At 46.0% G+C, this 24,589-nt stretch overlaps 1 protein-coding gene and 2 long non-coding RNA genes across 3 annotated transcripts in view; all 3 read right to left on the minus strand.

Annotated features, from left to right (window-relative positions):
• The window catches only part of LOC127525969 (uncharacterized), a 569,224-nt gene that overhangs the window by 63,283 nt on the left and 481,352 nt on the right, over window positions 1-24,589 (minus strand). The window lies entirely within an intron of this gene.
• Window positions 1-24,589, minus strand: part of pygb (phosphorylase, glycogen; brain) — a 53,435-nt gene that overhangs the window by 3,193 nt on the left and 25,653 nt on the right. Inside the window, exons 7-19 of the mRNA XM_028820161.2 lie at window positions 23,603-23,685; window positions 22,876-23,019; window positions 16,338-16,430; window positions 16,100-16,246; window positions 15,684-15,847; window positions 14,466-14,580; window positions 11,997-12,098; window positions 9,492-9,639; window positions 9,170-9,228; window positions 4,916-5,057; window positions 2,034-2,241; window positions 1,725-1,859; window positions 902-968 (exon numbers count right to left, since the gene is read on the minus strand). Of these exons, the coding sequence (XP_028675994.1) occupies window positions 902-968; window positions 1,725-1,859; window positions 2,034-2,241; window positions 4,916-5,057; window positions 9,170-9,228; window positions 9,492-9,639; window positions 11,997-12,098; window positions 14,466-14,580; window positions 15,684-15,847; window positions 16,100-16,246; window positions 16,338-16,430; window positions 22,876-23,019; window positions 23,603-23,685 (1,607 nt within the window). The remainder of the gene's footprint in view (window positions 1-901; window positions 969-1,724; window positions 1,860-2,033; window positions 2,242-4,915; window positions 5,058-9,169; window positions 9,229-9,491; window positions 9,640-11,996; window positions 12,099-14,465; window positions 14,581-15,683; window positions 15,848-16,099; window positions 16,247-16,337; window positions 16,431-22,875; window positions 23,020-23,602; window positions 23,686-24,589) is intronic.
• On the minus strand, window positions 2,973-4,578 carry LOC127525971 (uncharacterized). The gene is made up of 2 exons (XR_007933581.1): window positions 4,477-4,578; window positions 2,973-4,091 (listed from the first exon to the last, which is right to left on the minus strand). It is a non-coding gene; the product is annotated as an uncharacterized LOC127525971 (long non-coding RNA).

The following is a 24,589-nucleotide window of genomic DNA, read 5'->3' on the forward strand; positions in this document are numbered from 1 at the left end:
AAAATAAAATACTAAAATAACCAACAAAGTAACGGTAAAGAATGGGGTCAGCGAGGATGGACGGGTCCAGATCTTGGTCTTAATGTGTCTCATCTATTGGTGCATCGCTGTAGGCACGCCATATTCAGCAATCATTTGATTGTCAGCATGGGCACAAGACCCAGCGAGCGGCACTCTGGTGGAGGATACGACTGGTCTTGGTGAACGCGGTGGTAACATTAGAACAAATGCTTCAGAAAACATTTGATAAGGTGCCACGTGAGAGGGTGGGCATCAAACTAAAAAGTGGCAGTTCAGGGTGATGTTTTTAGATGGGCACAGAATTGGCTCAGACACAGGAAGCAGAGGGTGATGGTGCCAGGACCTTCATCAGAATTGGCCGATGTTAAGAGTGGAGACCAGCAGGGGGCAGTGCAGGGACGCTGAAATTTTTAATAAATAGAAATGATTTAGATAGGAATATAAGGAACAAGCTGGTGAAGTTTGCAGATGATACCAAGATAGGTGGATTAGCAGATAATTTGGAATCCGTTATATCATCACAGAAGGACTTGGACAGAGTTGTTTTTACACAAAGAACCACAGACACTTGGAATAAGCGACCAGGTAGTGTGGTGGACAGTAAGATTTTAGGGACTTTCAAAACTCGACTTGATGTTATTTTAGAAGAAATAAGTGGACAGGACTGGCGAGCTTTGTTGGGCTGAATGGCCTGATCTCGTCCAGAGCGCCCTAATGTTCTAATAGAACGCCATGATGGGGGTCTTCTGCCTTTAGTTTTGTGTAGCACACTTCTTGTGGGTACACCTGCTCACGTGGACCAGCCCTGTCCATTCACAAGTTCACAGTCAGGCCCCCCGACAGAAATGAGTGTCACGATGTGGCAGCAGTGCCAACCTACCTTATAGAGGTTGCTGACCTTCTCCTGGCAGCTGATGTAAGCTTCATAATCGGCAAACACTTTGAACCTGCGACAGAAGAGAATGAGGAGAACATCAAACAGGAGGCTGAGAACATTCTGCTTTCAAAGTAGATGGTCTCGATGCAGTTTATAGGCCAACAGAAATGCCATAGCTAACTGAGCCACGTCCTCCTTCTGTCATGTGTGACATGTCATTGAAAGGGCTCCTGCGGTGGCAGATCTAACTTTCTCATGCCCAGTTGTGTGGCATCTGCACTTTCTTCCCAATGTCTGCAGAAACTTTCGATTGAGTGGCCACTGACTGACCCCCCAAGTGAGCAGCGTGAGACAGGACTAGTGATGAGATGATGTAGGGAAAAGATGAGGAAGATGATGTTATGCATGTGAGGTCTCAAAGCTGAGATCCCGATCTGGAACGTCATTACACGAGTAGCTGCTTCCTCCATCCCTGGCTGTGATTGACAGCATCGTCCATTCAAGATGCCATTTTGTGGTTAATCATTTCTAAGAATTCGGCTATCAGAGGACAGACCACTAGATACGAAGAACACAAAACGTCTTTTTCATGAGAACCGTGCAGATGATGGGATTGCTTGTGTTTCAGTGGAGGAAAAGGTCACCAAGGAACAGGGACCCACATGTCATCCTCATGTAGATGAAGGACTGAGGGTAGCAAGGTGACCCCCTACACACCTTCTGAGATCATCTACTCACTACAGAGGGCAGGAACGAGTCTGGAGAGCAGGACTCTCAACATGGGATGAATGGCCTCTTCTTGTCCAATTGTCCTAATGTTCTTTACCTGTCGTTGTTCATCAGCATATTGACGACGTCCTTGAAGAGGTCAGGCTGTTTTGGAGAGAAGAAGCCACTACTGATCTGGTCAATCACCTGTCGGAGCTCTGGGATCCTGTCATAGTACTCCTTTGCGTTGTACCTGTTAGTGACAAAAACAGGTTAGGGAGAGTAATGGCAGCAACCAAAAACTTGAGCCCCACTCTCAGGATCCGGGACAAGTTCACATGCGGATATCGAATCTCGAAGAGGAAGTGGAGGCCTCCATTCGTACCAGAACAGCGGCTCCTCCTCTTCACTCCACAAACCCACTCACCCCTTCTTGTCCATGGCTTCTACATCCTCAACCCGCATGCCAAAGATGAAGAGGTTCTCCTCCTTAGCTTCCTCCGCCATCTCCACGTTGGCGCCATCCATGGTGCCAATGGTGAGGGCTCCGTTCAGCATGAACTTCATGTTCCCAGTACCAGAGGCTTCTGTCCCAGCAGTGGAGATCTGCTCCGAGAGGTCAGCTGCTGGGACCACTGCAATAAAAAAAAAAAAAAAAAAAGAGACGAGGCCTTTGAGATGCCAGAAAAGGGAGGGGCGCCATTTAAGTTGTTGGATAAAACAAAGAGAAGCCGAAGGGGAAACGGGGGGTCTTGAGGGGGGTCTTGAGAATGGGAACATTCAGCTTTGGTGTGGAACGTTTATTGGAGTTCGTCAGATTTGAGGCGTATCGTCGACTAGATAATCAAATGATACTGAGAGAGAGTGTGAGTGTGTGGGTGGGTGGGTGCCTGGTTCCTCTGAGCAATCTGATTGGTCAGTTTGGCTTTGTTCTGATTGGCCAGTCGTAGGGATGATGACCCAATACTTCAGAGGTGTGAAGTTGTCCACTTCCTGATTGTGAACGTTGTGTTTATCTTTACATAAAAGGAGCATTACGTTACTCACTTTGTCGTCTTCGTCGTACCGAACTACCGAGCGTAATTAAATACTAAAGCCTTTAAGGACGGGAGGCCTTCGTCAGATTACCGATGATGTTTTCACAGCAGGTAAGGGGGGCCCAGCTACCAAAATGGCTGGGAGGCAAACAAGGAGCCTCAAAGTCTGAGGAGTCTGAGAAGCTGACTTCATGGGAGCGGATCGAGAGAGGAGGTCGAGACACACGACACTACTGAGGAAAGGTGTGGGAGAAACGCTGAGGGTACATGTAAGGCAACAGGGGTTGAGATATGCGAGGATACCAAGCAGGGGTGTAGCAGAAGCACCATTTTTAAATTTATTCCATTATGTGTCTTCAACAGCAAGGTGTAGCTAGTACATTAAAACATAAAGTGCTGGCCCACCACAGGAACTCGATATTCAGGAACCAATGAGTTCCTGTGTGATGAAGACCCTGCACCCCTTGTGGTCCCTTACCACTTTTGTGTGTTGTGTTCCCACGACAGAAACCGGAACTGTGACCTAAAATATGATGTGTGGAACATAAAAATGAGTGAAGCAGGGTGAAGTGAGGTGCGTTCAGAAGTTCAAGGGAGACCCCGCCTATTGCTTTGAGGTGCTCTGGCCTTCAGTGGGGAGATGATCGCTTCAATGAAGTGTGCTAGAGAGGCAGCTATGAAGAGGGACGGGATGTGAAGTATGGAGCGGTTAGGAGTTCACCTGCACCTTATTGCTTTGAGGCGTTTGGGACTTCACGGAGGAGATTATCGCTTCGATGTGTTGCACATCACGGCGCACCAAACGAGGAACACATTTGTAAGTTGTCACCAGTGCTGGTGATCAACCAATCAGCACAAATCATCAGCTGAGCCCCACCCACGAGAGATCCTGGTTGAACGAAAAGTACACACCCAGAAGGAGGAGCTAAAACAAGTACCAGGAACGACAAATGGCCTGAGCTCCTGCGGTGGGAATGCCACAATTTGCCAGAAAGTCTCTGATTCCTGAAAAACGTTTCTGCAGTGGGAAGGCCCCCATAATGTATCACCAGATGTGACAGCCTGAAGTCACAAACCTGACTGTGGGAACTTTGCACTGCTGGGTACTAATCAGGAGAGGGCACCCTTCATAGGTGGGGTCACATGGTCACTCATACAGAAAAAGGGGGGACCTCAGACCTCAAGTCCACTCATGTTGGAGTACATCTGAGCAACGGAAGGCAAAGTAACTAGCGACCACGTCATCTAAAGGGAATTGCAGAACTGTAGCCAAAGTTCAAAGCCAAGCTGATCAAAAAATGACCCCCCACCCAAACAAATAAAAACAAGGCAACACACACCCTGTGATTTTATTATGTGTCACCAAGTCATTAAACTCAAAAAGGGCTTCACCCCAAAAAGTAGGCCTCAAGGCGCCTGTGAGCCCAGCCCTAAACTCAAGGAGCAGGCTTGTGGCCTGCATAGGGCAGAACAAGGATTAAGGCAGCGTTTCTCAACCTTTAAATATTTGTGACCCGAGTTTTCATAACAGTTTTAATCGCGCCCCCCCCTAAGGTTTTTTTGAAAGGATCCCACTAATACCAATTTGTTCTTTTTAAATTAATGATATATCATAGATACATATTGCATTATACCTACTTAACTTTTATCAACATTTATCTAACTCTATATTTATTTATTTTTCTAGTATCAGAATGTAGTTTAAGTTAATTTGTTTTGGTTTCACTTGATTATTTTCGATTCTTGTTTTCTTTTTTCCACATCTTTGTGCCCCCCTTTTTGTTACTTTGCGCCCCCCCCCCCCTAGGGGGGCCCACCCCACAGTTTGAGAACCACTGGATTAAGGCTCATGTTTCTGAAAATCATTCCAAAAAGGGAGAGGAGTACCATTAAAACCCCTGGCCCAAGAACAAAAAAAAACATTTAAAAATAATGTTTTATTCAAACAATATTAAAAAAAAATCTAAATCAGAAGAGAATTGAAAAAACGAAAAAAGGCCAAGTCACATCTCAAAAAGAACAAAATCCAAATCTGAAAACCAGTAATCAGATTCAAAACCAGGAGCAAAAATCGTGAAAAAGGGGGACTCTTATCCTGGTCAAACATTTGTTTCTAACCTGAATTTCATTTTGTTTTCTATATTCTGGGGATGATGGCATTTACAGTTGTTGTTTTGGCATAATTTGGGTTCAAAGTCCTGGTTGTGCCCTCACTGTGCCAGCTACTCAGGCCTCGCCACCCCCCTGTAAGACGAGAACACAAATGGGGTACCTTTTTCTGCCAGGGACACTCTGTAGTTCTCCAAGAAGATGACTTTCAGACGGTCGCCCACCACAGGGTCGTGGTTCACAATGTTGCCCACAGACGTAATCAGTTTTATGATCATTTTGGCCATGTGGTACCCAGGAGCTGCCTGTAAGCAAACGGGTAAAGGGGACACTGTGACACTTGTCTTCGTTTGGTAACAATTCAAAAAAGTCACCTTGTGAAATGTCTGAGATGGCGTGCGTTGTTAAAAAGCTCCATTCACAGTTAAAGTAAGACTGGCCGGTGGTCTTGTCAGACTCTCGACGACACACAAAATGGCGTTGCAGGTTAGCGATGTTCTTTTTGTTAAACACCAGGGAAACTGAGGGCAAATCCACAGGCCATCAGATAAATGCAAATACAAAACTTTCAGTCACTTGAACCCCCCTTTGAAGCGGGGGATTTCAGTGGGACAATCTGCAGAAAACAACGCAACTGGAAATGTCTGGGACCCTCCACCTCCGTCAAAAATATACAATTAAAAGAAAAACCCTCTCCAGCCAGAAATGGCGTTCTTGTGGCCGATTTGTATGTGGCGTTAACACGATACGCCTTTAATGCATTTATAGTCGAAGTCAGGAGCTTCCATCCACTTGGGGTCAATTCTCTCAAACTCCCGTCCCACAGATTTTATATTAACAAATTATAAATGTGGCAGATCGTTGAAGATGTCTACTCTGTGTAGGGTAGAAGTTATTTTTCACCATGATGTTCACAGAGCTCTGAGTGTTTCACGTTTTCTTGACCACATCACAAGTCCAGGGGGTCATAGGGTCACATACAGTTTGTTAAGTGGGCCTTGGAAAATTCCAGAAAATGACGTCAAGCCTCTAGGCAGCGAGAGCTTCTGATAGCCAATCACTCTCACTGGAGCCAACACGTGGATGGATGTTAAGGCCGACCATCAAACTCTCTGCCTCTTTACTGGACATGATGGGAAAATCAAAAGAAATCAGCCGAGACCTCATAAAGAAAAAAAATGGTGGACCCCCGCAAATCGGATTCATCCTTGAGAACAATTTCCAAACGCCTGAAGGTTCCACGTTCCTCTGTACAAACAACAATACACCAGTATAAACACCATGGGACCACCCAGTCATCACTCCGCTCAGGATGGAGACGCATTGTGTCACCTTGAGAAGAACGGGCCTTTGGCAAAAAGTGCAAATCATTCCCAGAACAACAGCAAGAGGACCTTGTGAAGATGGAGGAGGACACAGGTATATGAGGAAAACAAGTCCGACATCGACATCACCTGAAAGGCTATGCAGCAAGGAAGAAGCCACCATCATAAAAAAAGCCAGCCTGCAGTGTACAATGACACATGGGGACAAAGATCTGACCTTGCGGAGAAATGGGCTCTGGTCTGATGAGTGCAAGATTGAACCGTTTGGCCATAGTTACCTCTGTTGTGTTTGGAGGACAAAGGATGAGGCCTGCAAACCAAAGAACAGCATCAAGCATGGGGGGGGTGGGAGCGTCATGTTGTGGGGGCTGCAGGATGGTCTGGGTGACCGTCACAAAATAGATGACATCATAAGTAAGGACAATGATGGGGAGACACAGCAGCAACATCTCAAGAGCCCAGCAAAGAAGATGAAGCACAGTTGCCAATGGGTCTTCCAAGTGGATGAGGACCCCAAGAAGACTTGCAATGGCTTAAGGACAACAAGGTGAAGGTACAGGAGTGGCCATCACAAAGCCCTGACTGACTGAACAAGCGAGTGCGACCAAGGAAGCCTGCATGACCTGTCCCAGCGACACCAGTTCTGTCTGGAGCAGTGGGCCAAAAGTCCAGCGGCTTACGGTGAGAAGATTGTGGAAGGCGACCTGAGATGTTTGGCTCAAGTGAATAAATTTAAAGGCAATACGGCCAAATATGAACAACGTGGATGGAAATGTGTGACCCACCAGAAGAAAAAGTGAAACACTTAAAGGTCTGTGAGCACTGTGGGGGGAAATTTACTTCTGCCCTGCACAGAGTAGACAACTTCAATGATCTGCCACATTTATAATTTGTTAGGATCAAATCTGTGGAGGGCTTAGAAAGGCGGTTTGAGAGAATTCAGCCCAAGTGGATGGAAACTCCTGACTTCAACTGCATTGTCCTTTGAATTTTTACCATAAATTTAGAGCTCAACTTTAATTGCTCTTCACGCAGGCCAACAAGCAGATGACGATCTTGTAAGCGAGACGTCACAAGTGGGAGCTCTGAAGGTGAACACACAAAAGATCAGAGAGTCTGGAAACCAGCAAATCATTCCGCCAGCGCAGCTTATTTGGGCTGTTGACTTCCAAATTGACCCCCATGATGCCCCTCGGTTGAGAACTGTAACCTGGCAAGCTGATCAGGACCTCGACCGCCATCTTTGTGAGCAGAAGTTTCCAGGTTTTTGTCTTCATTTGCGTTTCACCAGAAGTGTTTATCGTGAAGAGTCCCACTTGCGTTCCTGAAATCCTTGATGGTTTGTATCAGCGCAGGCTCCTGACCTCTAACCTCTTCCACAAAGCCTTTCTTACTTAAAAGTGAATCAGCGGAGTTGCTTGTCACAGTAACACACGCCACTGGTCCCCAGAAATGCACCTGCGTATTTTCAGCCCGACTCTTCTGCTGCATGTCCATCCTCCCAAATGCAATTCCACTTGTGCCGTGCTGAATTTGAGCAACTTCTCCTCAATGTTCATTTTATGGTCATTTCCTGGAAGGCGACCCTGATGACCCTTTGTAGAGTTTATGAAGCTCTGTGCCCACCCTTTGTCCTTTCTCAGTCTTAACGGAATCTGCTCTTCAGCTTCTGGTCCTCCATTCCTCACAGCTTCACTAGAATCAAGTTTAGAAGCCCGCATGCCATCAATGGTGCCATCTTCCAAGTGTGTTCTAGGATGTCCCTTATTTTGAATTTCCCCATAAGATTAATAAAGTTGATCTCATCTAATCTAACGCAGACAACAGCTTTCCACAAACCGCTCACGTTGCCATTTCATTTTCTTTCTTAAATGGAGTTTATTTTTGTATCGTATTCCTCACCCTTCACTCAGATCGAGTGCGTTCTTCTGTGGCATCTTCTCCTACCAGCATGGCTGGTGTTCCTGAATCTCGTCTCAGCATTTGCTTCTCCATCATGGCAGGCCGACACTCAACGCCCTGTGTGGCAACAGGTCCAGTAACAGTGTGGTAAACGTTTGATTTGAGCTGGTGTGGGATCTTCTTGTTGCCAAGCTCTCGTCATCCTTGTAGCTTAGGATGGTGTCAGCGTGACCCCCAGGTACTGGAGGTGGAACTCCTTTCTCAGGTTGATCCCATCAACGGTAGTCTGTTGTCAATCTGCTTGCTGCCCTCCGTCCTCTTGATGTTTAGCACAGAGGGGGGTCTTCCATTTCTAAATGAGGTCTCAAAGCTTCTTGGGCTTTGTAATAATAAATCAGTCGTCTTGTGGCCTGCATGAATCACCACACACTAATCTGCCAATTTTTAAAATTCCTTGTCGTCTTTGTTTCTGTGCATCATCTTGACTGATGAAAGACAATTGGCTTATGGGCTTAAAATCCAACGGGCTACGTGCCAGTGATGCCCTGGGCCAACGTCATTACAACAACAACAAGAACAATGGATTTCAAACACGGCCCACAATGACACAAGGAATGGGCTTTAACAGGCCCTGTGTTTTGTCAGCCCCCCACCAGCCCTGACCCCCTACAAAGACAATAACAAGTCATGACCCTGTTTAGTGCCCTGTGCCCCTGGGCTGAACAGGTGCCACACCAGGATGGTACACAGCCGGTGAGGATGCACTCCATCTTGGTGCCCCCTGATTGAGACCCCCAGGGTCTCCAAAAGAACAGGAGGAAGTAAAGTGGCACTGGTGAGCCTTCTTGAATTACTGACTAGCCCTCCTGTAGCCGCCATGGAGCGCCAGGCACTAATCGGCTTTGATTTGGAGCTTCGGGGTGCTTGTCCGTCCATTGTGCTTCATCTTCTCTGTTGCACTTCACCTGCAGATTCCCTAAGCAAACTGTATTGATAAAATAAAACGAGCTTAGTGCAGGCCGCCGAGGGGCTTCATTTTAGATCTCGTTCTGGGTCAGTCGTCGGCCTCACGTCCATCCGGTAATCCTAAATTACTTTGACTTCAGAAGTATTTACAGAAGGTGACAATGAAGTCATTTGTGGCACACCCAGTTTGGTCAGGCACTATAAGCACTTAACACTCAGCCTACCTTTCCTCCAATCATAACTGTCCTGGGGACAAACTCCTTATTCGGCTCCTTTCTGATGCCTAAATGTAAAGAAGAAAACATGACAACCATCAGTTAGTACGCCAGACGGGGACCGTCCACCAGCATGACAGGTGGGCTGGACCTGAATGAGGAGGAACTTTAGGGTCATTGCCAGGCTGGGGGAAACACAGAGGTAGTGAGTGGGGTTGGTTAAGCAAAGCCATCACGATGCAGCTCAGTGCCCACCCCCCATGCCAGTTCTGTATCCCACCCACACAAAGCATACAAAGGCAGCCAACGGTGAGCAACGAGGAGAACGTACGGTTGTAGAGGGTGATGATGTGCAGACAGTTGAGCAGCTGCCGTTTGTACTCGTGAATTCTCTTCACTTGGATGTCAAACAAGGACGCCGGGTTGATTTTTACGTTGTACTCCTGCTCCAGGTAGCTTGAAAATTTCAGCTTGTTTTCCTAAACAAAAACAAAAATACGTTCACCATAATGAATAATACTCAGCCAGGCTGGTACGTTGACACGATGCCCTGTCCTGGGGTTCCAGGGGGGCCGAGTAGGCAAAGATCCTGACCACCTAAGGCAGGTCTTTTCAGCTCCCAAATCTGCTGTGCTGTAAATGAGGCAGAATGTCTGCAATGAAGGTTAAAATTACACACCAGAACGGACCGCGTTAGGAGGACCGCACAAAATACGCTTCCTTGACGTGTTGTGATAACTCATCTGATGAATGAGCTTGACTCGGACGATTAAAAGAAAGAAACGGCGTCCTGACGGTAATGAGACGCTGGTGGGATACAAACCTCTCAGTCACGGAGCTCAAGCAGAGACATTGAGCACCTCTGGGTGAGACGACTTGACCGTCATTGTGGCTAACAGTGGGACGGAATGGTCAGCTCTCATTTATCAGGACGTTAGAACAATCAGGGCCAGAACGGGCCATTTAGCCCAACAAAGCCCACCAGTCCCCTCCTCTTAATTCTTCTAACATAACATCAAGTCGAGTGGAGCTTTGAGACTTTGAATGTTCTCAGCAGATATTTATCAAGTGTCGCAGAGTAGGAAAACGGCTCTGATTGGCTCGGAGGGACACAGATAGGGGTCTGCTCTTAGGAGTAAAAGCATTTTATCAATTCTCCTACTTTAGTAAACTCCACTTAAGGGAGTGTGGCGTAATGGTTAAGGTTTTGGACTTCAGACCCTGAGGTTGGGGGTTCAAATCCCACTTCTGACCCTGAGCACGTCACATGACCCGCCTATCCAATTGGAAAACCAAGAGAAATGGACCCAATTGTATCATAAATGGATGAAGGCGTCAGTAAAGTAAATGTAAATTTCATCAGGATTGAGGAGAGCGCGTGCGCCGTCCTACCTCGTTAGGAGCTGCCAGAAGGTGGCGCTCAGGCACAGATTGGCACGCACATCTCGGGAAAGGTGGACTGTTTTGAAAAACGCTGGACAGCAATCCACTCGTAAAATGGTAGCAGTGTGACAGAGACGGAATGATAGTTGCAATAGATCTTGTACGTGAAGTGATCACTCCATCCACATGGAGAAGCCACGCGACGTCAGACAAAATTAAAGCATTGTAAACTTTACGAGTTAAACGTAGCTTTGTGACGTTGGTGATTTGTGTACGTCACAACCAAGCATTTCTTGAATCTTGCACCGAATTCTGAATGCCGTTACAACACGTGAGGCAATATGCAAATTCGTACATTACCCCCCCCCCCCCCCACCATATACCACATGTAGTGACATCAAAGCAAGCAGCATTCGTGCAAATTGGCGCACACGTTGACGTCACTGCCCAATTGTGGATGAGCACGCGGATGTGAATCACAGCATCCACCACAGGTGCTCGTGGATTCAAACCGTACTGTAGGGGACAGCAACTGAAGATAAAAGGGGCAGGATGGGTGGTTGACAGCAAAACGTCACACGGCTACGCTGAGCTTTGCATTCCACAAACCCCTGGAACCTTCATGTTACACTTTATAAGCACAGGAAGGTTTATGAAAGGAGGCGCAGACTCCTGGGGAATTGGATAAGTAAGCCTCACAGAAGATAAGTGGGGGGATCACAGAGCGAGAAGTGGCCATAACGTACAGCAGTGGAGAGCTTCAGTGTAACGGTTACTTTACAAGTGGCCAGAACTGTGGGAATAGGATTCTTCTGAAGGTACGGCTGTGGATCGCTCACTGCAAAATGAACAGCGTGTTCTATGTTCATTTCGTGTGTGTGTGTGTGTGTGTGTGTGTGCGTATCGGCCTTTCCTACTCGGTGCTCGTTACAGGATTACTTAAGATGTGGTTGCAAAGTGGCAACAATTAGGTACAGCTTAGAGCAATGTCCTGCATTATTGCGTTTCCCTTCTTCTTCTAATTCTTCCTCTAGTCATGTTGTTATCAGCCTTGTGGTGACACTACCATGTTAGTATTAGAAAACTACAACGCATCATTATGACTTACAAGGAAACATCACCATGAGTGCCACCTTGTGGCTTTGGCTGTCATCAGATTGTGACGTCACTCATTCTCAAATGCAAACTCTTACTAATATCTGGGAGTGGGCGCAGGATGCTTCATAAACTGAAGCGTCTCGTGTCCCTGTTGGAGGAAGGACAAATTCTTATCCTAGTTGGACATTTGGTGCAATTCCTAGGAGTAATTCTGGGATGTTTGACAAATACGGACCCTGGGGTAGGAAATGAGCCTCTGGCCCATCACTGGGCTCCTTCATGTGCACACTGTGTGTGTCATCGAGTGGGAGAGCCACTCCGGTGGTCTGAGAGAGCCGTACGGCCGTTGGCTTACCTGCTTGACCTTGGACACGTCTCTCAGGAAGATGCCGTCATCAATAAACTTCAGAAGCTTCTTCAGCTGATATAAGTCGGTGACAAAGTCTTCGCCAATTTTCTGAACAAATTAAAAACAAAAGGGGGGGGGGGGTCAGGTGTTATAAATGACAAAGTTAATTATTAATATGTGGGGGCTGAAAGGAGAGACCTGAGGGTCTGCGTGGCTCTGCAGCATTAAAGACAACATGGGAACACACCTGCTGCTGTGCCACTCTTTCTACCTTTTCTATTCTTTCTTTTTCTTCCTTTCCCTTGTTTTATTCAATAAATAATAATAATACAGTTTATATATAACATGCATTTATAAAACCTAAAGCACTACAAAGCATAACAACAAGTACGTCTCACCTTGTTTTAATTGTACGCATCACATCTTTAGGTTTTTTGTCACTTGCCCTTAGGGGCCACCATAAAATAGATCCAAAGTAACAGATATGAAAATGAAAAATCAATATATAACAGACTTTATGAATTAAAACAAAGCAGGTTAATACAAAAGAAAAAAACCCAATGTAATATGATGCAGATGAAGTCCAAATAAAAGAACAAATTTGTTCTATGAATTAAGATTCCCTCACCTCTAGTTTTCTTTATATAGCTGCTGTGGAATATTTGGGGCAGCACGGTGGCGCAGTGGGTAGCGTTGCTGCCTCACAGTCAGGAGACCTGGGTTCACTTCCCTGGTCCTCCCTGCATGGAGTTTGCATGTTCTCCCTGTATCTGCGTGGGTTTCCTCCCACAGTCCAAACACATGCAGGTTAGGTGCATTGGCGATTCTAAACTGTCCCTGGTGTGTACTTGGTGTGTGTGTGTCCTGCAGTGGGCTGGCGCCCTGTCCAGGGTTTGGCTCCTGCCTTGCGCCCTGTGTTGGCTGGGATTGGCTCCAGCAGACCCCCGTGTCCCTGTAGTTAGGATACAGCGGGTTGGATAACGGATGGATGGCTGGAATATTTGGCCAGTCCAATCTCTTTGCAACCAAAACTGATCCTTGCTGATTAAGAGAGTATCCTGTAAAAATACTGTCTTGGCATTTAGACCTGTTAGATCAGAAAAAACTTTCTTCCTCTTTAATTCATGATTGAGACCTTTGACATTCCAGCTCACAAAGTTTACTGTTTGGTCATAGCGACATTGCTTCTGAACTTTTATTGTCATTTTATAGTCTTAAATTAAGGTAAAACAAGAAAAAAAGTAGAAACTAAATTTGCTAAAACCCTTAAAAGGTGTATTCAATAAGTGCATTTAAAGTCCTTCCTTAAGGCATTCAATTGTCTGGGCATTGCCAATGGCTACTGGCAGGGCATTCCTTTGCCCAGGAGTACGGCCGGATAAAAGTTCTTTTTCTCCCTTGTGGATTGAAGTCTGCAACATGGCCGCAGTAGGGTGAAAGAGCCAGAAGGACAGAGAGAGCGTGAAGTTCCAAGATCTTGTAGTTCTACCGAGTAATCGTAATGCAGGAGAAGAAGAAACAAGAAAGAACTCCATACTGGTCAGGTTGGGAAGTATGCACTGGTACAGTAGGTTGCCACACCCACCTTATGACAAAACAGATCAGGATCCTGGTTGGCAACCCCCCAGACAGACATACAGTCCAGTCCCACTCCCCAGAAATGACCATCTATCTCGTGAGCTGGATCACCCTCGGGTAATCGCTCCACATGGCCGTAGTGCCGTAACTGACGCTCCCTCACACTGCAGGTCATGTGCCTCATTCAGGACTCCATGAGCAACACAAAGTCAGACCAGCGGCACCTGAGGATTCTCCAAACATGAAGGAGTCCAGTCTTCATCTCCGGTCACTGGATAGTGTCCATGTCTCACAAACAAGGAGCACTATGACTCTAAAGACTAGGACCTTCGTCCTTTTATTGAGATATCAGGAGCGCCACACACCTCTTTCCAGTGACCTTATGACCCCCCCCCCCCATGCTCTCCCAATCCGTCTACTGACTTCATAGGAAGAGTCACCAGAGACGTGAATGTCACTGCCGAGGCAAGTAAACCTCTCGATGGAGTCGACATTCTTTGCAGACAGACACTCAGATGATGGCCGTGCCCAAGAGGTCATGAACTCCACCTGTGACAATAATGACCTTAGAAATCTAGAAGTGTCACTGACATTCACTGTCTCAGCTGCACCAGTGACTTTTCAAAGTAATGTCCCTCATTTCACAAGTCAGCCGATTCTGTGTTAATGCTGCTTGTGGCACAGAGAGCAGAGACCCACACCGTTGTGGCTATCAATGGTGTCACGTTGTCCCCTAAACTGAGGAGCCATAAACACACCTGAGCTCTCTGCTTACTTTGTGAAGTCTGTCTACAGACAAAAATGACATATTCAGGGGGATGAGTGGCTATTTGTACCCTTTAGTCATCACACGGCCATCGTGTACCTGGTGTCACCTTCATAGGTTTGTGTTCTTACCTCAACAATGAGATCGGTCAGTCCCGGGTTACACAGCAGCAGCCAGCGGCGTGGAGTGATGCCATTGGTCTTGTTCTGAAACTTCTCAGGCTCAATATCGTAGAAGTCTTTAAACCTGAAAGAAAATGACACGGAGAGCAATGAGGCCACAGCAGTCTGAAGAAATTCTGAACGGGCTTCACTTAAAGAACCAGTGCCATTAAACCATGTGGTGTGTTTTGTGACTGGGTGATGGTTTTGGGGGTGTGGTGGAGGCCTGGAAATAATTGGTAGCTTATTGTCAATCAATAAAAGTTGCAGAGGTTGTAGTTGTAATATTGTCACACATGCAATGACATTCTTACTTACCCGTTTGACTAATGTGCAACACGTTGTAGCTCTGGCCAGAGGTCTGACTGACGTCCTCATGCTGAGAGGTGGCAGTGCCATGCAGGGACGTAGCCAGAAATCAGCTTTTTGGGGGTGTGTGAGAAAGAAATCGAATCATAATTTTGCCAGTTGAAACTGCCATAGAATATATATGATTGGTCAAATCTGAAATCCACTCCCCCCAACTACGCCTATGGCACCATGCCAGTGTGCCACCTCAGTTTTACAAATAATTCAACACACATTTTAAATAATAAGAGGCCCACTTTGATTCACATGCCCACCCACCTCCCAAAACCCAAAGGTACTGCAATTTGTTTTCTCAGTGACTTGCTGTGTCACCCATGAAGATGAAATGACACTCGATGCCATCAGTGAGCTCTGGGCATTCAATCAACTTTACACTCATATATGAAACCCATTAATGAAACAAGATTCTTTCCCATACTACTGTATATGTTATTTCTAAGTATTCATTGTTTTATTATTAGAGTGCTTAATGTTCCTTTTTATTATGCATTCTTGCTTTTGTTTTCATTATTATGGTGTCTCAGTTTGTATCTCTTGGGCTTGGCAAGGAGAGACATCCAGAAATTTCTTTGTTTCCAACCATTTTTAGCCAAAGGGGGCACAGCCCCCCAGTTAGTTTATTGTACCGAAATGATATTAAGGTTATAAAAAAAAGTGTTGGCACACCCTGGCATAACACACCGTAACGTGCCACCCTCCCAATGTCCCTGCACGCCTTGACAGGACCGGGATAAGATAACAGGCCAGGGCACCGAGGGCACCTCCACAAAGAGGGAGTGAATGAGAGAGAGAGAGAGAGAGAGAGACCCCTCGACTCACACGCTGTTCTTGACGATCTCAGAGTGGATCCTGGCAACCCCATTCACCGCGTGTGTCCCCACCACACACAGGTGGGCCATGTTCACCCTCTTGGGGTCTCCTTCCTCGATCAGAGACATCCTTTTCAGTCGGTCCCAGTCTCCGGGATACAAAGCCGAGACCCTCTAGGATTTAAAAAGAAAAGCAGAGGCTGAATGCACTTTTCATTGTTGTGTCGAATCCACACACAGCTTGTCACTGGACGTCACTTATTAAACCCACGACGACGCCATTTGTTCTCCTTCGATACTCTCACCATTTGATGTTTTAATGAAGCAGTGCCCACCCAACCCCTGCCATCTCGGCTTTAAACCCACTCCTGCTATCTCGTATACCCACACCTGCCTGTTCTCTACACCCAGGCGGCTGCTACTTACATCCAGGTGACGCTGGTTGATCTCATAGATGATCTGCAGATGTCGGGGCAGCAGCTTCTCAAACATGTAGACAGGCCAGCGCTCCAGGGCCTCGGGGAGCACCGTGTGGTTGGTGTAGGCGCACGTCTTTACCGTGATGTCCCAGGCCTGCATGGGGACAGAGACATCCGGCAGGGTCATTACTTGATGTGCTACCTCTCGGTGACAGTAAAGAAAGTCTTTAACGCCGTCCGCTTACCTTCTCCCACTCCAGCTTTTCCACATCCACCAAAATCCTCATGAGCTCTGGAATGGCCAGAGCAGGGTGAGTGTCATTGAGCTGAATGGCCACCTGCAGACAGAAAGAACTCAGTGTAGTGACGTCCATGCCGTCATGTCCTGCCTTTACACTTACAGCTCAGAGCCATCAGCAGACTTCAAAATGGAGAAGAGGAGCTGCTGGGTCCGAGTGGATAGGCGCCCACTTAGAGCCATCTTCAGGAGTTACTTGGATCTGCAATAACAGACGTAGGCCACCAGGTGGCGGTGCAGCTCACTTCTTTCAATAAAGTCCAAGCTTTGCCAACAGGAAGTCAGTGGCTCAGTCCACTTAACGTGTGCCGCCGGTCGACTAATGGGAGGAACTGGTGAGGAAGAAACAGAGTCGCACGTCTTCAACAGGAGCGTCAGTGGGAGTTCAGACAGGGGGGTCCATGTTTCACTGAAATGCTGGAAATCCATAAGGAAGCAACAAAGGGATACGACCAGAGAGAGCACATATGAGATTACTGATGTGGACTTTCAAAGAACGCACCGCACGAAAGGTCAGGAAGAAAAGCAAAGAGGCGGGAATTCAGGCTGTGGTGCGTAGGTGGGGACAAAACTGGCATAAACACCACAGACCGAGGGTTATGGGGGGAGGAACCGCACTAGAATTAGGGGTCAGCGTCGGGGCCGATGCTCTTGTTACGATGCCGTGGATTCAGCGAGGATTCCGACCCCTGCACTCGCTGCACACTTTTATCGTGTTGTCGATTTCATCGGAGATGGAGAAACTTGACTCCGCTGCCCACCAATCTACACTCGGTAACGCACGATGGCGACGTGAAGGCGAGTTTACTGAATGTCGATACTTTCGTTTTTGTGAGTTACGTAGATTTTGAATTCCAGGGGTCCCAATTTTAGCGGAGTTCCCTTTGTATCTTACAATTTAAACTGTTTGGAGTCCGTTCTCAATTCTGTTCTGATATTCTCCTGCACTGTTGGTGGGGAATTCAATTTAATGGTGAAATAACATCAACACTCAAGAAATGAAACGAAACATTTTACTGCGGCACCATTTATTGTTTTTCCATGGGTGCTGTCATTTTCTGGAATGTTCTGTTGCGGTTGCCATAGTGTTGCTATGCAGGGGTAACCAGGGGTGCGCAATGTGGGACGTCCCTAAATCGGTTTGTCAAATGGGTGGAAAACCAAATCAAAAGATTCCTTCATCTCCAGTGTGTCCAATCCCAGGATTAGGGGAACGTTTTGAACATAAACTGCTCAAAAAATGAAAGGAACACTGAAAACACATCAGACCTCAATGGGAAAAGAAATCCTGCTGGCCATCTCTACTGCGATGGACTGATATGGCGATGTGTGAGGAACGAGAGGATGGAATTGATCAACCAACACAGGGACACCCCGAAAATCAAAGGGAAAAAATGATGATGTCGCAGGCACGCAGGCAGGTGAGTCCATTGAGCTGAAACTCCAAATGGTACTCAGTAGTTTGTATGCCCCCCCCATAACCCCCCCATGCCTGATAACGTCCTAATGAGACGACGGATGGTGTCCTGGGGATCTTCTCCCAGATCTGGACCAGGGCATCACTGAGCTCCTGGACAGTCTGAGGTGTTGGGTGGACCCAAACATTATGTCCCACCCAGAGGTGTTCTACTGGACTGGTCAAGTGAGTGAGCGTGGGGTAGGGGGGGGCAGTCCATGGTATCAATTCCTTCGTCCTCTCGCCACATGAGGCCAGCCGGGCATTGTCGTGCACCAGGAGGAACCAGCATAGGGTCTGACAATGGGGCCAAGGATTTCATCCCGACACCTAATGGCAGTCCTGCAGTGCCATTGTCTGGCCTGTAGAGGTCTGTGTGTCCCTCCATGGATATGTCTCCCCCGACTGACCATCACTGACCTACCACCAAACCGGTCAGGGTGAACGATGTCACAGGCAGCATAATGTTCTCCATGGCTTCTCCACACCCTTTCACATCTGCCACATGTGTGCTCAGGGTGAACCTGCTCTCATCTGTGAAAAGCACAGGGTGCCCACCAGTGGTGGACCTGCTAATTCTGGTATTTGATGGCAAATGTCAATCGAGATCCACGGTTGGAGAACGTCAGGCCACCCTCATGAAGTTTGTTTCTGATTGTTTGCTCAGAGACATTCACACCAGTGCTGGAGGTCATTTTGTACACTCTGCCAGTGCTCATCCTGTTCCTCCAGTGGGTCCTGCTGATGGGTTAAGGACCTTCTACATGGGGCCCTGTCCAGCTCTCCTAGAGTCACTGCCTGTCTGTCTCCTGGAATCTCCTCCATGCCCTTGAGACTGTGCTGGCAGACACAGCAGACCTTCTGGCAATGCCACGTGGTATTGATGTGCCATCCTGGAGAAGTTGGAGTACCTGTGCCAGCTCTGTAGGGTCCAGGTATGGCCACATGCTACCAGTAGTGACACTGACCGTAGCCAAATGCAAAACAAGTGACAAAACAGATGAGGAGGGAAAAATGTCAGCGGCCACCCTCCAGCTATTAACCCATTCATTCCTGTTCTGGGGGTCGTCTCATTGTTGCCCCTCTAGTGCACCAAAGCAGCTGAAACTGATGAACAAGCCCCTCTGCTACTTCACTGAGCAGATCAACAGCCCACAAGTGTCACTGACTCTCATTATAAAGGGGTCCTTTCATGTTTGAGCAGCGTGTTACTATTACTGATTGTGTTGGTCCTTTGAACAAAATGTGGGAATTAACTATTAATTGTAAGGCACAAGATATCCTGAGGCTATTCCTGTAAACAAATAAAAAATAAAAATCGCTGCCTCTGTTATTGTAAAGACTTTGCTGAATTTTTTTCTATATTTGGTTTACCTAAAGTTATGTAGTCAGATCTAATTTCACGTCTAAATAGTTTGCCCAAGTTTTACAGCAGTTAGCAGTAAAGTATAAAACATCAAGTGCCCGTCAATCAGAATCTCAAGGGGTTTCAGAAGAGCTCCGTCAGACCCTGAAGTCCATGCTGCGTACTTATTGTTACCCATTTGAGAGAGACTGAGATGAGCGGATCCCTTTTGTATTTTCTGTTAGAAAGGTCGCTCAAGACTCTCTAGGATTTAGTCCAGGGGTCTCCAACACGTCGCCAAAGGGTTAAAGAATCCTACATAAATTTGAAAACTTAATTAATCAAATTAGGGGTGGGCGATCTTTCCAAACAAGCATATCACGATCCTTTTAACACAAAATCACGATCCGCAATCTGAATTGCAATCTCTCTTTTCAATGTGGCAGACACTTAAGAGAATATCCGGACTCAAACTCATCAAGACCTCAGTAACACTTTATTTTAAATATCAAACAAAGTGGAATTCAATTGTTCTCTCGTTCGCTAGCTAAGCGGAGTTAAGGACCACGCCCCGAAGCTGGCGAGTGAGTGAGAAGGCCCCGCCCCCTCCCCTCGGCCCCACCCCGTGGATCTCGGATGCGCGGAAATAAATCGGTGCCGCAAGCGAACTCTGACACTTAGCGAAATGAGAGAAGTAGCAAAATCAACCGGAATATTTAAGCAAATTATTGAAAAAAAAAAGACCCGATCTAAATCCGTTAAGTAGTTCTCTTGTTCTCTAATTAAGCGAATGTAAGGAAGACCCCGAGGCAGGCGCGAGTTTGAGGAGGATCCCCATTGTGTGTTTCTTCAACTCTGATACATAGCGAAATGAGAGAAGTCGCAAAATCAAGCAAATTATAGAAAAACCCGATCTAAATCTGTTTAGTCCTCACGTTTAAAGCGGACAGACAGACAGACGCTGGATTTTATATATAATACGCTACCGTGGCTGTTCGTTTGTCTGTCCAGGATTTTAAATCACCTGTAGCTCGCAAACTGTTTGACATATTGACCTGAAATTTGGTACTAACATACTACGTGATGTCTACTATCCGCTTTCGGGGTGATGATTGACCTCCAAGGCTATTCCTCTTTTTATTTTTTATTTTATTGTAGAATCAGCTCTCGGCAGCAGCCAGCAGGGTAGCCGTGTAGCGCATGCCTACGGGCGCCGTTCTCATTCCCTATCACCTTCGCCATCACTTCCCCTACCTCTAAATATCTTAAATCATTCTTCAGGCAGATTGAAGACTTAAATGCCAGCTTAAGTGAAAAATTAAGGAAAACGTACTAAGTAATTACAACACAAACACGGACTTAATCAGTTTTAACACGAAAAGATGCCCACAGAAGAAGAAAAGAAGCGGCCGCTAGGGTGGAGAAAAGAAGAGCAAGCGCATCAACGTCTGAGCAAACGATAGATAGATAGATGTGTGAAAGGCACTATATAATAGATAGATAGATAGATAGATGTGTGAAAGGCACTATATAATAGATAGATAGATAGATAGATAGATAGATAGATAGATAGATAGATAGATGTGTGAAAGGCACTATATAATAGATAGATAGATAGATAGATAGATAGATAGAGTGAAGGCACTATATAAGAGATAGATAGATATATGAAAGGCACTATATAATAGATAGATAGATAGATAGATGTGTGAAAGGCACTATATAATAGATAGATAGATAGATAGATAGATAGATAGATAGATAGATAGATAGATAGATAGATAGATAGATAGATAGATGTGTGAAAGGCACTATATAATAGATAGATAGATAGATAGATAGATAGAGTGAAGGCACTATATAAGAGATAGATAGATATATGAAAGGCACTATATAATAGATAGATAGATAGATAGATAGATAGATGTGTGAAAGGCACTATATAATAGATAGATAGATAGATAGATAGATAGATAGATAGATGTGTGAAAGGCACTATATAATAGATAGATAGATAGATAGATAGATAGATAGATAGATAGATAGATAGATAGATAGATAGATAGATAGAGTGAAGGCACTATATAAGAGATAGATAGATATATGAAAGGCACTATATAATAGATAGATAGATAGATAGATAGATAGATAGATAGATAGATAGATAGATAGATAGATAGATGTGTGAAGGCACTATATAATAGATAGATAGATAGATAGATAGATAGATAGATAGATAGATAGATAGATAGATAGATAGATAGATAGATAGATAGATAGATAGATACTTTATTAATCCCAAGGGGAAATTCATAAAAAAATAAAGTCATACAAGGAGCTGCTGGAATAGCTGCCACTCGCGGTGGCGTCTGAGTCATCTAAGATAAACGTATGACAACCAGGAATGCTCAAGTCAAGTGTATTCGCACCGCTACTGGTAATATATATTAGTAAACCTTCAAAATAATGTGCAGTTAAATTGTCAACAGCATTCTCAGCATTTCTGGAGCTTAGTAGAGACAGATGACTAGAAGAATCTTCACCAAGCAGCTCTGAAAATGTCTGCTGTGTTTGGGTCTCCACACCTCCGAGAGTCTGACGTGAATATCATGAAGTCAAAGTTCAGAACAAGACTGACAGACGGACATTTAAATGAGTGAACCTGAGGGGCTCCACTCCACCAGACACCTCAGTGCCAGTCATCTGACTAACTCAAAAACACATCACACATGTAACTGGAGTTTTGAATAAAGTGACATGTGACAAAATGACAAATGAATAAGTCAGTCAGTCAGTCATCTTCCAACCCACTACATCCTAATACAGGGGTCTGCTGGAGCCAATCCCAGCCAGCACAGGGCACAAGGCAGGAATAAACCCTGGGCAGGGCGCCAGCCCAACCGCTGGGCACACACACACACTAAGGACAATTTAGGATCGCCAATGCACCTAACCTGCATGTCTTTGGACTGTGGGGGTGAAACCGGAGCACCTGGAGGAAGACACGGGGAGAACATGCAAACTCCACACAGGGAGGACCTGGGAAGCGAACCCGGGTCTCCTTACTGTGAGGCAGCAGCACTACCACTGCGCCACCGTACCACCCTTGAAGAAGTCATCTGTGTATTGGGGATTGCATTGTTTGGTTTTCATTCAATAGTCTGAGATCCACTAGAAAATGCAAAATGCACTTGCAGGTGAACTCAATATTTTTTTGTGATATTTTAATGCACCGACATTTTTTAAATGTTCAGGCAAAACGAGCGTGTTCAGTTTGTTTGGGTTGAAATAAGTGATGAGAAGAAACGTTAGAAAACACAAGGAGCTCTCAGCCATTGTCATATTGGAAAAGTAGCTCTGGGTTTTGGAGAGCCCTGATTTAGTCCTTCGGAGCTCGTATCTGGTCATACCGCGTGGGGGGACCTTTACAGTTGTGTGTGAGGAGCAGAGTTTGGGTTGGAAGGCCTGGCTTTGGGTGTTTGTTCCTTTTGCTTGTTAAATGTAATTGTTGTACGCTAGCTGTTGTCACACACGTGTGCAATAAGGTGGAAGCTGAATGGACCGAGTGAAGGCAAGTCCACGCCTTGCCTTGTTAACCCTAACCCTAACCCTAACCCTGCTGGGACACTCGTGTTGGGGACTTTGAAGAAGAAGTACGAGAGTGTTTGGGACAGGCGCGCTCACCTTATCTGGGAACGAATCAAAGCTCGTCCTCACAGGGTCTCTGCAGCCGAACTTGGAGGACTTGAAGCGGCGGATGATATCCTGCAGGGTGGCGGCCACCACAAAGTACTCCTGCTTCAGCCGTAGCTCCTTCCCTTCAAAAAACTGAACATACACCTAAGTTAGTCACTCGGCGGAGCAAATGAAATGACAACGTTAGGAAATCTCGAGCTCAGATCTCCTCGCCAGGACCCACCTGCTTACACACCTTTGCCATTTCTGCCTCTTTATGCTATAAAAAAGTTTCTTGTTGTAGAAATGATGGGCAAAGAGACCGACACTAGGGGGCATAACTGCGCCACCCTTCAGCAGTAATGGGTCTACCACCCGGGTACGAATGGCTTGCTGCTCACCTTGGATGCCAGTGTGCCAGTGTGGGTGTCACACCCCAGCATTGGCTTCTTTAATAGGTTGGCTTACAAAAGTGATGCTCTGCAGAGCACACCAGCAGGGTACCCCCTGTAGCTGATGTACCCCAACATCCCACTGTCAGAAATCAAAAATCCTGTGCAGATGTTGTACCTCCAGCATCAGCAGTGCAGCCTGACCTCAGGCTGGGCAGCCGGCACACTGGCAGGCCATTGTCAGCCATTAAATCTTGGAGACCGCAGGCTGCTAAAGGCACCTGATTCAGTCTCACGTCGGTCACAGATTTGCTGCTCCCACCTGGATGTGTCTTCATACTCACGTTGTCGTTGGGGTACAGCACTCTGGAGATGTTCTCTGCCAGGTTTCTGTCCAGCACTGCCTCGATGTAGTCACCCACATTGACTGCCAAGGAAAGAAGAACCTCATTAGCAATTAGGAAACCGGAGGACACAGACAGAGGAAGAAAAGCCCAAAATAAAAAGGGGCGAGTCTGGTGTGGGTGGTCTAAAGGCCCAATGGCCTCGTCACCCTGGTGGCAGGATGGACAGCAGTGTGAGCTCACAGTGCCCACCATGGGATTGAGAGTCACAGGTGCAAGTCACATGGAAGACTCCCTGTGTGACCTGCCTGCCTAAGTGAGATGTGGCAATTATAAAAGGAACTGTATAAAATAAACAAACAAATAGATATAGAGCTAAATAATACACGTGAAAGGCACTATATGATTTATTAGATACGCTACACATCTAAGTCGGGTTGAAATCTAAATAATCCACACAGACCTCAGTGTTAACATTTTCAGTGCACCATCCATTGGAATGTATTTTGCAATGCATGTAGTAATAAAATGCGTTGCAGATGTCAATCCAACAGATGGCGCATCATAAACATGTGTAGTAATAAAATGCATTACTACAAATACTTGTGATGCTCCATTTGTTGGAATGACAAATGCAATGCATAAGTCTCTGTTAGAGGCCATTTTGGTATGGGGCTCATAAAAGCAGTGTAAATGTTGGTACTGCACCATCTGTTGGAAAGACAGAGACATTGCAAGTGGACAGATGCAAAAATACACAGACACTTGACCTTTTATTAATGTGCACAGAGAGAAAGGAGCTCTATAATAGACAGATATACAGACAGATAGATAAGGAGCTATAAGACAGTTATATGGGAAAGGCGCTATATAATATAGACAGATAAATAGATAAGGAGCTATAAAAGACAGTTATATAGGAAAGGCGCTATATGATATAGACAGATAAATAGAGAAGCAGTTATATAGGAAAGGTGCTATATAATA

Source organism: Erpetoichthys calabaricus, chromosome 15 (genome assembly GCF_900747795.2).
Source record: "Erpetoichthys calabaricus chromosome 15, fErpCal1.3, whole genome shotgun sequence".
Taxonomy (NCBI): Eukaryota; Metazoa; Chordata; class Cladistia; order Polypteriformes; family Polypteridae; genus Erpetoichthys; species Erpetoichthys calabaricus.